The following is a 12,500-nucleotide window of genomic DNA, read 5'->3' on the forward strand; positions in this document are numbered from 1 at the left end:
TTTTTATCCATTTCAGGGTGGTTTTCCTCTCTTTGTGTGTGTGTGTGTTTTCTCTTTTTTTTGCACAACCCACAAAGCCGTACAGAGATTGCCAAACTCTGGAGGAGGTGGGGACACACAGGGAATTTGTGGGAGGAGAGGACCCCAAAGCCCACCTGGAACCCACACACGCAGCCACACCCTGAGCTCGCCACCGCCTCGGGGACCCTGGGAAAGGGACCCCCCTTTACCCCAGCCCCCCACTCCCCTCCCCACCAAGAGGGTCTGTGATTGATTTATTCCTTATTTTTTTCCTTTTTAAAAATTTTTTTCTTTTTTTTTTTCTTTTTTTTTTTTTTTTTTTATAACTCCTTTTTGTTTTTATACAAATTTGGATCTTTGGGTGTGTACTGCCAAAAAAACCAACCAAAAAACCCAACGAAAAAACAAAAACCCGCCTTCGTTCTTCAGAATAATAATAAAAATAAAACTCAAATCATCATTGAATCATTAAAAAAAAGGCAACGGAAACCCAAGGAACCCATGCGGAAGTTGCACACCACAAAACCACAGCAGATGTACAGAATGCAATATACAAGACACGATTTATAATAAAACATTATATACAATAAATAGGTTATTGTTACTTTTCTTTTTTTTTTTCTTTTTTTTTTTTTGTTGCTCGATCTGTAAATAAATTTTTTTCTCAGTGCATACTGGGGGGTTTTTGCTCTTTTCTGCTGCATATTCACCTCTTGGATGCTTTAGGCCTGTTCTCCATCATTTTTGGATTCTCCCTCCGGTGCGTGATTTTTTTTTAAATTTTTTTTTTGTGATTTTTTAGCTTTTTAATTTTTTTTTTTTTATCCTTAAACTTTTTTTTTTTTTTAACTTCTTTTCTTCAAAAGTATTTACAATTGCTGGTTTTGTGCAGAAAATGAAAATCAATCAAATAAAAAATAAAACTTAAAGAGTCCCTCTGCTTCTGGCTGGGAGGAGAGAGAGAGAACGCGGCGCCGGCGCCACGGCCGAGGCGGGGGCCGGGGGTGAAGCAGGGGCGGCAGGGGTGGGGTCCCCTCCGGAGGTGGCCCCCTCCTCTCCTCTCCTCTTCTCTCCTCTCCTCTCCTCTCCTCTCCTCTCCTCTCCTCTCCTCTCCTCTTCTCTCCTCTCCTCTCCTCTCCGGCGGCCGGGATGGGTGGGGGGCGCAGGGCTGGGGTGCTGTGCTGGGGGGAAGGGGAGAGAGGAGTGAGGGTCCCACCATGGGGTGTCTGCCCACCCCCACCCACGGGCCCGGGGGTCTGGCACCCACACCCCGGCTCTGGGGTCCTGCTCACCCCTCATCTGACACCCACACACCCCGGCTCTGGGGTCCTGCTCACCCCAATCCTGACACCCACACACCCCGGCTCTGGGCTCTGGGGTCCTGCTCACCCCAATCCTGACACCCACACACCCCGGCTCTGGGGTCCTGCTCACCCCAATCCTGACACCCACACACCCCGGCTCTGGGCTCTGGGGTCCTGCTCACCCCAATCCTGACACCCACACACCCCGGCTCTGGGCTCTGGGGTCCTGTTCACCCCAATCCTGACACCCACACACCCCGGCTCTGGGGTCCTGCTCACCCCAATCCTGACACCCACACACCCCGGCTCTGGGCTCTGGGGTCCTGCTCACCCCAATCCTGACACCCACACACCCAGGGTCTGGGGTCCTGCTCACCCCAATCCTGGCACCCACACACCCCGGCTCTGGGGTCCTGCTCACCCCAATCCTGACACCCACACACCCCGGCTCTGGGCTCTGGGGTCCTGCTCACCCCAATCCTGACACCCACACACCCAGGGTCTGGGGTCCTGCTCACCCCAATCCTGGCACCCACACACCCCGGCTCTGGGCTCTGGGGTCCTGCTCACCCCAATCCTGACACCCACATACCCCGGGTCTGGGGTCTGGGGTCCTGTTCACCCCTCATCTGGCACCCACACCCCGGCTCTGGGGTCTGGGGTCCTGCTCACCCCAATCCTGGCACCCACACCCCGGCTCTGGGGTGCAGGTCCCATGTACCAGGGGATCTGGGCTCCTTCCCACGCACACCCAGCAGTCTGGAGTCCCGTTCACTCAGCTCTGGCACCCCCGGGCTCCTGCACCCCGCAGCTCCAGCCCCCAGGGTGCCCGGTTTGATCTCGGTGGGACAACACCCAGGGCACCCGCTCAGAGCCCAGGAGGGGCCGGGGGCACCCAGAGGGGTCAGAGCAGCCGCTGGAGCACCCAGCACACCCAGCACACACCTGGAGCACACCCAGCGCACCCAGCACACCCAGCACACACCTGGAGCACACCCAGCACACACCTGGAGCACACCCAGCACACACCTGGAGCACACCCAGCACACCCAGCACACACCTGGAGCACACCCAGCACACACCTGGAGCACACCCAGCGCACCCAGCACTCACCTGGTGATGGTGGCGTCTCCGAGCCCCGCTGGTGACGCTGCCAGAGCCGGCCGGGGGTCAGCGCTTCACCAACAGCCATCGGTGTCCATCCGGCAGGAGCAGCCCCCGCGGCGAGCGAGCGGACGGGGAGCGACAAGGAAAAGAAAAGAATCCCCAAACAGCCTCCCCCGGGGTCCCCGGCCGGGCTGTGGGCAGGGGGCACCCAGCACCGACCCCCAGATCCCCTCCTGCCCCCTCCGCCCCCGGGCCTGGCGGGGCCTGCGCCGTCCGTCCGTCCGTCCGTCCGATTGTCCTGCTGCGGGGCGGGGGGTCGGCAGTCCGGAAAGCAGAGCCGGAGGTTGGTGGGCGGAGCGGGTTTGAGTGCGGAGGGGGAAAAACAGGGGGTTTCTCTCTTCATCCATTATTATTAATTTTTTCCTTTTGTTTCACTTATTTTTATCTTTTTTTTCTCCTTTTTTTTTTCTTTTTTTCTCCTTTTTTTTCTTTTTTTCCTTTTTTTTTTTTTTTTTTAGAAAACAAACAAACAGTTCCAATCCCAGTTAAATACAGAACTTGAAAAGTGTTCCAGAAAAAAGTGCTGGCTAAATTACCTCTGAAAGAGAAACACAACATGGAGAGAGAGGGACACGATGAGAAGGGCCCTGAGGGTCCCCTGTGTCCCCCTCTGCCACCCTCACCCCCAGGTTCTCCCCCACCTACCCTGTAACAAAACCTCGTTGTCCGGTTGGCACATCAGCAGACACTACAATGAGGTGACCGTAAAAGTGTCCTCGGGGTGTTGTTGCTCTACCATGGGTCCCAAAAACCCGCTCTTCTGGGTGGGGGCCATGACGGGGTGCCCTTGGGGTGCAAAACTGGGGTACCTGTAGTTGTCCTGCAGCTGCAACATTGAGTCTCTCGGTACGGGGGAGATGTTCAAGTCATTGATCAAGGGACAAGCGTAGGGTCCTCGGTGGTGGGCCCGGGACATCTCCAAGGGCTCCTTCTCGCCCTTGGAGGGGTGGGTGCCGCTCGGGCTGCTCAAGTGGGGGTTCAGACACGGGGGGTCTGTCCTGCCCATGAAGTCCACCAGCATCCCGGTGCCCGCCTTGCCGTCGTAGGAAGGGCTGCGCGTGCTGGCGTTGGGGGAATACCAGTACGGGGGATTTTTGCAACTGGGGGAGTCATAGTGCGGTTGAGGCATGGGGAGGTCGCGGCAGGCCAGGTGCGGGGCGTGCGGCAGGGCCCCACCCTGCATGCTGTGTTTGAGCGAGTCGCAGGCGGGCAGCTTTCGGATGCTGCCTGCCCGGAGGTCCTCCTTGAAGGCCAAGGTCGGGGAGCAGTTGGGCGAGAAGGCTTTCTGCAAACCGGCCTCAAACACAGTCTGCTGGCCGGGGGCCGCCAGCTGGTGTGGGAGGGCAGGGAAGTGCTTGCTCTCCAAATCCGGCTGCCCCAAACCAGGGGAGTCGCTCTGGAACCCCTGGACGAAGGTCCCGTCTGAGGGGGTGGAGGGGTTCATGGAGTAGGGGCCGGTGTAGTCGCAGGGGTCCCGCTCCCCCACCCCGAAGCCCCGGGACTGGGAGGGCAGGGGGGACATGCTGCTGTCCCCGCTGTAGTAGTCCAAGCCCAGGTCCGTGCTCTCCTGGAAGAGGGGGTTCACCGCCTGTGACTTGGTGGGGAACTTGGCTTTGCCCGTCCCCCTCTCCTTCTTGGAGGCACAAGCCCCTCGGGAACCCCGGGGCTGCCGGGGTCCCGTGTTCCTCTTGGAGGGGTACACAGAGGAAGAAGAGGAAGAGGAGGAGAAACTCAGGTGGGAGGTGTCGAACATATCCACCTTCTTCCGTCGGCCTCGACCGGGCTTAGAGTTACTCTGGAAGAGGACGCTCTGGTTCCAGTTGTAGCCAGGGGCAGAGGATGCCTCATTCCAGTCCATCATCAGCTTCTCCAGGCTGGAGAGGCTGGACTGGCCCTCACTGGAGGACGCCTCGCTGTTGGCGCGCCGGTAACCAGCCGGCTGGTTGAACTGGGTGCTGTCAGAGGAGGACTCGGAGAAGGTCTCGGAGACCGTCTGCTGCTTGGCTTTCTGCGGGGTGTAGTTGGAGATGTCCAGGATGACGTTGGGCTCATTGAGGTGGCACTCGAAGCCCGGGTTGTAGAGCTGGCTGAAGGCTTCCGAGCTCCAATCCAAGCCACCGTAGCCCTGCCGGAAGGCCCATGGCGCAGCGCTGGGGAACTGCCGGCAGTTTTCAGGCGAGGGCTGGAAGGATGCCGAGCCCTTGGGCACCATGTAGCCGCCGGGCGAGACGGTGCTGGCCCGGCTGTCGCAGCGCAGGGGGGTGTGCGCGGCGCTGGAGAACTGCCCCCCCTGCTCGGCACTGTTGAAGAAGGCGGCTTTTCCCAGCGGCAAACTGGGACCAGCTGTCGGTGGCGCGTAGCCGGCACTGTGGGCACTGCTGGGCGAGGACGGGAGGCTGCTGCCGCTGCCGTAGGCGAAGCTGCAGTCCTTGCTGTTGGGGCAGTCCTGTGCTGACGGGTACTGCTTTCCTGCCGGGAACACGCTGGCGGGCGCCACGCTCTGCCCGGCGCTGCCGTAGCTGCCGTACGGGGAGTAGCCGGGGGTGCCGCTGGCGGCCGGGTGAGCCGTGGGCGACCGGGACACGGCGGATGGCGGGGCCAGTTTGGGGAAGGACTCGGTGCCCCGGCACTCCGACGAGCTTTGTGTCACGCCGTAGCCGGCGGAGGCGCGGCCGGGAGGGAAGGCCGGCCGGCCTTGCATGGCCGCGTGGAAAGCGGCTTCGGCCGCAGGGCTGGCCGCAGGCACTTTGCCCCCGCGGGCCGTGTAGGCAGCCATGCCCCGCTGGCCGGGCAGCGCGGCCGGGGGCGCCGTGTAGGCGGCCGCCGATTTACGGGACTCGGAGCGGGACGCGGACAGGGCGAAGTCCAGCAGGTCGGAGGAGTCGTCGGAGTCCAGCAAGGAGCGGAAGTATCCGGTGAAGAGGCTGTGCCGCTCCGGCCCGCTCTCCGTCTGCGAGGACGGCGCGCTGCCGGCGTAGAAAGCGGCGCGGCCGGAGGAGCCCGACTCCAGCCCCGCGGCGTGGAAAGGTCTCGCCTCGGCCCCTTGGTAGCCGCCGTTGCGTCCGGCCTGGCCGCCGGGGTGGCCGTGGTGGGGGGCCCAGGGGCTGCCCTTCTCCCCCCCGGGCCATTCGGCGGCGGGGCCGTCCCCGAAGCTCTGCCCGGAGCTGGGCTCGGGGAACAGCGCCCCGTTCTTGCGCGCCCGTCGCTTGCGCTTGGGTTTCCCCACAGGATCGGGCTCCAGCCGGCCGCGCTTGCGGGGGTGCACGGGGTCAGCGTGGAGGGCGCTAGGGGCTTTCTTCTTCTTCCCGATGCCCTCGAAGAAGTCGCTGAAGGAGCAGCGTGCGGCGCGGGCGGCGTGGCTCCCCCCGCGCCCTCCGAAGCCCCCCGCCTTGCCGCCGCGCCGGCGGAAGCCCTGGACGCGGTGCAGAAAGTGGGAGATGCTCTGAGTGTCGGGGGCTTGGTGGATGGACTCGGGCTCGCTGGGGGTCCAGCAGCGGGGCGGCGAGCAGCGCCCCGAGCACTGGCTCTGCCGGTTCAGGAAGGCCAGCTTGGCCAACACGTCCGAGTAATCGGCTTTGCTGTCATTGGTGTCGGCGATGTAGGAGGGCTGGGGCGAGGCCAGCTTCTGCTTCCTCCTCCTCCTCTTCTTCACTTCCGGGGTGGGCTCCTTGGGCTTGGCTTGGCCCAGCAGCAGGTTTTTGGGAGGCCGGCCCCTCTTTCGCTTCAGGATAATGGGCATCTCGCCAGGGGGGAACACCACGACCACGTTGCGCCCGTTGTTCTTCATCTTGAGCAGCGGCGTGGGCTCCATGGAGCTGCTGGCTGCCAGCTCCTTCCCCTCCAGGTTCAAGTTGCTGCTGAGCGATGACACCTTGTAGGTGGTCTTGTTCCTCCTCCCCAGGGACACGGGGATCTTGGCCATCTTCACCACCATCTTCCTCACCCCCCGGCACTTGCTCTTCTTCCCTGCCGGGGGGGCTTTGGGCATCTCGTTGGGGTCCAGCGTGGTGGGGCTCGGTGGCGGCGGGGGGCTCAGCACTGGGGTGTCGGGCTCCTCGGGCCCGGGGGGCATCTCGGTGGGCAGGGCGAGGGGGGACAGGACGCGGCTCTCAGGGGTGACGTCCACCCGGCGCCCTCGGCCCGCCCTCCTCCGGCGGCACAGCATCTTTGGCTTATCTGTCCGGCGCAGGGCGTACTTGCGGTGATCTTCGCCGCACCGCCCGCCCCCCCGGCCCCCGCAGGGGCCCCGCTTCACCATGGTGCTCAGGGGACACCCCCCGAGCCGGGGCTGCAGCCCGTGGGGCCGCAGAGGGTCCCCAGCGCCCGGCTGCGCCTCCAGCAGCTCCGAGACGGTTCCCAGGGGCTGCGCCTCCAGCAGCGAGGGCTCGGTGGGCAGCAGCGGCGGCTCCAGCGCTCCGGGCAGCGGCTCCAGGGTCTGCAGCCCCAGGGGCTCCGCCAGTGGCTCCAGCGACTGCAGCTCCAGCGACTCGGACAGAGGCTCCAGCGACTGCAGCTCCAGCGACTCGGAGAGCGGCTCCAGCGACTGCAGCCCCAGCGGCTCCAGGTTTTGCAGCTCCAGCGACTCTGGCAGCGGCTCCAGGCTCTGCGAATCAAGCAGCTGGGGCTGTGACTCGAGGGACTGGGAATCCAACAGCCGGGATTGGGAGTCCAGCTCTTGGGCTGGCAGCAACTGGGGCTGCGGCTCCATCGCCTGCGACTCCAGCAGCTGCGTCCCCGGGCAAGCCAGGGAGGCCAGCTCGTTCAGGATGTCCGCCTCGGCCAGCTCCGAGTAATCGCTGGCATCGGGCTGGGAGCAGCCGGCTTCATCCGCCGGAGCTTTGGAGACATCCCCCACACCCACACTGTGTCCTGGGGGCTGCGGGGCGCTCCCCCCGCCTCCATCAGCTTCTCCATCGCGCGCCGGGGGCCGGGGGTGCCGCGACGGGTCGGATTTGAGGAGCACCCCCCGCTCCTCGGGGCTGCGGATGCTGTTGGCCAGGGAGGGCGAGGAGAAGAAGCTGTACTGGAGGTCACGGTCAGCGGGCAGGAGGCGGCTGTCCTCGTGAGCCCCGCCGCCACCGCGGAGGCTGCCACAGTCCAGGTGCACCCCGCTGTTCTTGAGGTCCTCGGAGAGGCGGTTGAGGTCCTTCATGATGTCGATGAGCTGCACCACGGGGTGGAGGTTGATGTGCCCGTTGCCGCACTTGCTCCGGAGCAAGGCGAGGATGCTGTCTACGTTGCAGCGGCCCGAGGCCAGTGTCGCGTTGGGGAAGGTTTTGGGCGCCCGGTCGCGGGCGGATGCCTCCTCCGCGCTGCCCCCCAGGATCCGGGGCTCCCCGGCGCAGCCCAGCAGGTCCTCGGCCGCCTTGGTGCCCCCGTGGACGCTCTGGCAGCGGTCGGCCGGGTCGCCGTGCAGCAGCGAGCCTGCCTGGTGCTCCCGGCCGAGCGCGGGGCACGACCCCTCAGGGAAGCTGAGCACGCTGCAGGATAACGCCTTCTCGGCCGGGCAGGCTGGGGGCCGCTGCACCGGGTGTCCCGGCGGGTAGAATTTGGGCTCTCGGACGTAGTCGGGCGAGCCGCGCACAACGCTGGTCGTTACCACTGGGCCCGGGGGCTTCACACGCATCCTGACCTCCTCCTCCCCCGCGTGCCGCTTGGCCGAGCAGTTGCTGACATGGGGGTCAGGGAAGGTGACACCAGGACCTATGGGCGGCAGAGAGGGGGACAGTGAGGCTCCGCAGGCACTTCCAGGCAAAAACAGCCAGCAGAGCCTCACTCCATCCCCCCGTTCTCAGGGATGAGGTGTCCATATCCATCCCCCAGCTTCCTCTGTCCTGTCACCAGCAAGAACCCGGCTGGCACCGCAGGAATGTGACAGCCCTGCTCACAGCTGGGAGAACGGGGACTTGGGGGAGCTGGGTGCCTTCCCCAGCTCAGGAGCGGGGGGCTGGATGTCCTCCCCACACCAGGACCACCCGTGCCAGACTCCAGCACGGAGCCCCCTCCCGGGTGAAGAGGAGGAGCCGGTTCCGGTGAGGGTCTGGGTTTTCCCAGCCCTCCACAGGGGCGGAGTTTGGGCGGCTGTGGGGCGGTCTGAGGGCTGGAACTTACCCTCGGCTTTGCTGCTGCTCCTGCTATTGCACTTGAGCTCTCTGCAAAGGAAGGGGTGTGCAGGGTCAGCCCCACGTGTGGGGGGGCTCACTTAAGTGCCCAGCACCCCTGTGCCAGTCCCTGGATGGGACATTCCGGGGCTGATCCTCCCGAGCTCCCACGGCCGCCCATCACCGTGGCGTGGGGGCCGCGGGGGGGTGGGCAAAGAGGGGGAGGCTGCCTGTGATCTGGGGGACAGAGGGGACAGGTTTACGCCCCCCTCCCATCCGCACCACCAGCAGCAGCTCCCCCCCGGTGGGGCGGGGGTGGCGGGGGTCCTTCGGTGGCGCTGCCGCTAGGTGTCCCCGGCGAGCCGCGCTCCGGACACGCGGGGGGGTCTCGGCCCGAGGAGGCGGCTCAGCACATCCCACCCCCACATCCCCCCCGCTCCCACCCACCCGCGGACACCCCGGGCACAGCCGCAATCCTCACCCGCGGTGACGCTGCCCGATGCCACCCCGCCCCTCGCCCGGACGCCCCTCTGTGGCGCCTGCCTCAGTTTCCCCCCGTTGGAATGGGGTATAGCGAGGGAGGCGGTGGGGTGACTCGGGCACTCACGGGTGGGTGCCGGGCACCACGTGCCCACTGCACAGCCCACCCTGCACTCCCAGGGGGCTGCAGCTCCTCTGTTCACCCCAAAATCCCAAGCCGGGAGGCTGTGCAGAGCCGGGGAGCCCCTCGCCCATCCATCCATCTCCCAGACAGGGATGGACAGAGCATCCGCGCCAAGATGTGCCGCCGACCCCGCCTTGGTGCTGCACCCCGTTTGTGGGCTGAGGCCCCCCGGTACCTGTTTCGGGGGTGTTTGCAGTGTAGGTTCACTCGGAAGCTCCTGCTGTCGCCGTCGCTGCCGGGCTGGCGGGGGCCGGAGCCCTGGGCACGCGGGAACCACTCGGCTGGCGGGCTGGCGCCGTTCTCCAGTGCGAGGGGCTGGCAGGCGACCGAGCTCCCATCTGCTCGAGAGAGACCCCCGCACATCAGCCAGCAGCCCCCTCCCCTGGGAGCGCCGCTCGCCCCGGCTGCCGTGGGTGCCCGCAGGGCTGGGCACACCGTGTGCCACCCGTTGACGCCTCCCCCTCGAAGCCGCGGCGCACGGGGACACCCACGCTGTGCCCTTTGCCCCATCACGGGATGCCCGGGGTGGCGTTTTGGGGCGGGACGACCCTTTCCTCCCCACCGGGAACTGGGGAACCGGGGGCTGCCCGTACGAGGGGGAGCATCTCCCCGGCCGGCTGTGGACACGCGTGTGCGCATCCACACGGATGTGCGTGTTCCTCACGCGTGTGCAGAAAGCTCTGCCCCCCCCCACTCTCCTGCAGGAGGTCGAGGCACCCAAAGCCGCTGCCCATGCGGCACAGGGGGGCACGGTGGAGCCCCTCAGCCCCTCGCAATCTCCCCATGCCAGCACGTCCGCCTGTCTTCCCTCCCCAGCGCCGCGTGTGAATCCCTGCCGGTTGGCTCCCTCCCCCAGCACACACCCGCAGACACACACACGCAGCCGCTCGGCGTGATCCAGGCTCTTCCCGGTGTCTGGATTAGCGTGACAACTTATCAACAAGGCAGGGAAAGAGAATTCAAACCTGTCAGTCCATCGGCATCCCCCCCTTTCCCCGTCTCCCCGCCAGCCTTTGGGCGCAGCGCTGGCACCGCAGAGATGCGGGCACCTCGGTGTAAAGTTACACCAAGGGCTGTGTGGAGCAGGAAAATATGTGCTAGAAAGACCGGTCTCGTCTCTGCTGAGGCTGCTGGTGTGCCCAGGGAGCTGTAGGAGGGGAGGCAGGCAGGAAGGAAACAAACGGGAGGTTTTCCAGAACAGCCGCCGAGAGCTGCTCCCCGCTGCACACGCTGCGCTCGGCTCGCCGCGGAGCTTCGGGGTGCCGGGGGGTGTCGGGGTGCGGCCCCCGGCTCTGCGCCGCCGTCCCCCGGTGTGTCCGTGGCGCACGGAGCTGCGGATGCTTTGGCAAACGCGGCGGGACTCCCGTGGGGTCCCCAGCGGGGCGTGGGGGTCTCTGGACACCCCATGCCCGCGCCCTGCGCGTTCATCCCCGGTGTGCGGCCCCGCGGGCGCTGGGCGCACGCCGCGGCTCTTACCCCACACCACCGGTGTCCGGCCCCTGTCCTCGGTCCCACGGGGGGCCACGCGTCCCGTGACACACGGGGGAAGCTCCCCGCGCCGGGACTCCGCCCTCGCCCCGTCCCTGCACAGCGGGGCCCACCTGCACCCCCCAGCACCCCCCAGCACCCCCAGCACGGGGCAGGCGGCCCCCGCCGCCCCCCGCCCCGCCCGGTGTGGAGCGCAGGTGGGAGCCCGGCAGCGGCGCTGGGGAGGGGGCTGTGCTGCGGAGGAGCTGCCGGGGGGCGGAGGGGAGCACCGGGATGTTCGCCGCGCCGCCGCGCTCACTTTCACCTCCCCGCTCAGCCCCAGGCAGCCGCCACATGTTTCCCATTAGGCTCTCCGGACCTCGCCATTCCTGGCTTCCTCGCCAGGGGTAGGGCCTTTTTCCTTATTTTTTTATTTTTCCCCTTTTTTTAAAAAAAAATTCTTTAATTTTTTTATTTTTTTTTTTTCTCCTCGCTGGTTACAAAACACCAGCCGAGACCACACAAGCGAGGAGGGACAGAGGGAGAAGGAGAGATAGAGATGGGCGCCGCGGGCGGGGGAGAGCCGGCCAGACCGGGTGCTGCGGCGGGGCCGGGGGGGTGAGGATGAAGAGCGGGGGGATGAAGCGGGCGAGATTGCAGTCACCTCCGCTTCCCACCTCCTGACCCCGCAGCCCTGCAAAGATAACAGCCCCCGAAGACTGCTGACTCGCCTCGCAGAAATCCAATATCCTCGCCTGGTGAACTAATCGACTACCTGGGCTCCCACCTCCCCTGCCCGGGCTTAATCCTGCTGCTGCAAAGCTTTAATTAGTTTAACGGTTTCAGGCTTGACGGAGGTTGGCGGCGAGAGGAATCAGAATCATGGAATGGTTTGGGTTGGAAGGGGCCTTAAAGCCCATCTCCTTCCAGCCCCCTGCCGTGGGCAGGGACACCTTCCACTAGACCCGGCTGCTCCAAGCCCCGTCCAACGCGGCAGAACGGCCCCCCACCTCCCGCTTTGCTGGAAAGGGTGCCGTGGGGTGGCAGCATCAGTGTGCAGGGGGCTGCAGGCGCCCCCAAGCCCCCCAAAGCTCCCCGAGGCTGCTGGCACCCGGCCCCGACCCTCAGCGCTGGCACAGGGCGGGCACGGAGGGGCCGCCTTGGCACCGGCGTGGCGGCGGGGGGGATGGAGGGATGGCCCCGCAGGACACGGACGTGGTTTGGTGCCCGGCTCCGAGGCCACCCAGACGTCAGGGTGGGGCCGGAGATGCCACCGGGAGACAGGCAGGCGGCAGGGACACAGCCGCCACACAGATGGGGACACGCTGGCCCAGCCGCCCGCGGCGGCAGCGGCGGGGAAGGGGCGTCCTCCCTATTGCCCCCCCCCCCCCCATTGCTTCGGGGGTCCCTGGGCGCCGCGGGGCGCTGCGAAGGTTTGGGGTGGCCCTAAGCACCCCCACATGGGCGTCTCCGGTTCCCGCTGTCACCGTGTCCTGTGTGCACAGCTGGCTTTCCACTGCAGGGGTGCCCCACTTGCCTCCTCCGCTCCCCCGAGTGGCATCGGGGTGTCCCACTCGTGTCACACGGGGACGCCGTGGCGGTGCCTCTCCCTTGCACACTCACACTCACAGCGCGCTGCTTTTCCTCTCCTGTTCCCCATCTGGGGGCACCACTGGGGTGCAACTCCCCTGCGCGCCCCCCACACCCCCCACCCCTGGGGCATCGGGGAGCTTTGTCCCCTCTGCGCCCCGTCCCTCGCACCCTCCCGGGCCCCTC

The 12,500-nt window shown here is 65.4% G+C and overlaps 1 protein-coding gene across 8 annotated transcripts in view; it reads right to left on the bottom strand.

The window, feature by feature from the left end:
- Nucleotides 1-1,103: 1,103 nt before the first annotated feature.
- AHDC1 (AT-hook DNA binding motif containing 1) overlaps nucleotides 1,104-12,500 on the bottom strand; it is a 52,410-nt gene continuing 41,013 nt past the window's right edge. For 7 of the 8 annotated variants that reach the window (XM_058856433.1, XM_058856434.1, XM_058856432.1 and 4 more), the window contains 5 exons: nucleotides 9,433-9,595; nucleotides 8,604-8,644; nucleotides 3,138-8,195; nucleotides 2,439-3,030; nucleotides 1,104-1,202 (listed from right to left, as the gene is read on the bottom strand). In XM_058856433.1, the coding sequence (XP_058712416.1) occupies nucleotides 3,181-8,118 (4,938 nt within the window). In that variant the 5' untranslated portion in view covers nucleotides 8,119-8,195; nucleotides 8,604-8,644; nucleotides 9,433-9,595 and the 3' untranslated portion in view covers nucleotides 1,104-1,202; nucleotides 2,439-3,030; nucleotides 3,138-3,180. The remainder of the gene's footprint in view (nucleotides 1,203-2,438; nucleotides 3,031-3,137; nucleotides 8,196-8,603; nucleotides 8,645-9,432; nucleotides 9,596-12,500) is intronic. The other variant, XM_058856431.1, reaches the window with a different exon arrangement.

Source organism: Poecile atricapillus, chromosome 24 (genome assembly GCF_030490865.1).
Source record: "Poecile atricapillus isolate bPoeAtr1 chromosome 24, bPoeAtr1.hap1, whole genome shotgun sequence".
NCBI classification, from domain to species: Eukaryota; Metazoa; Chordata; class Aves; order Passeriformes; family Paridae; genus Poecile; species Poecile atricapillus.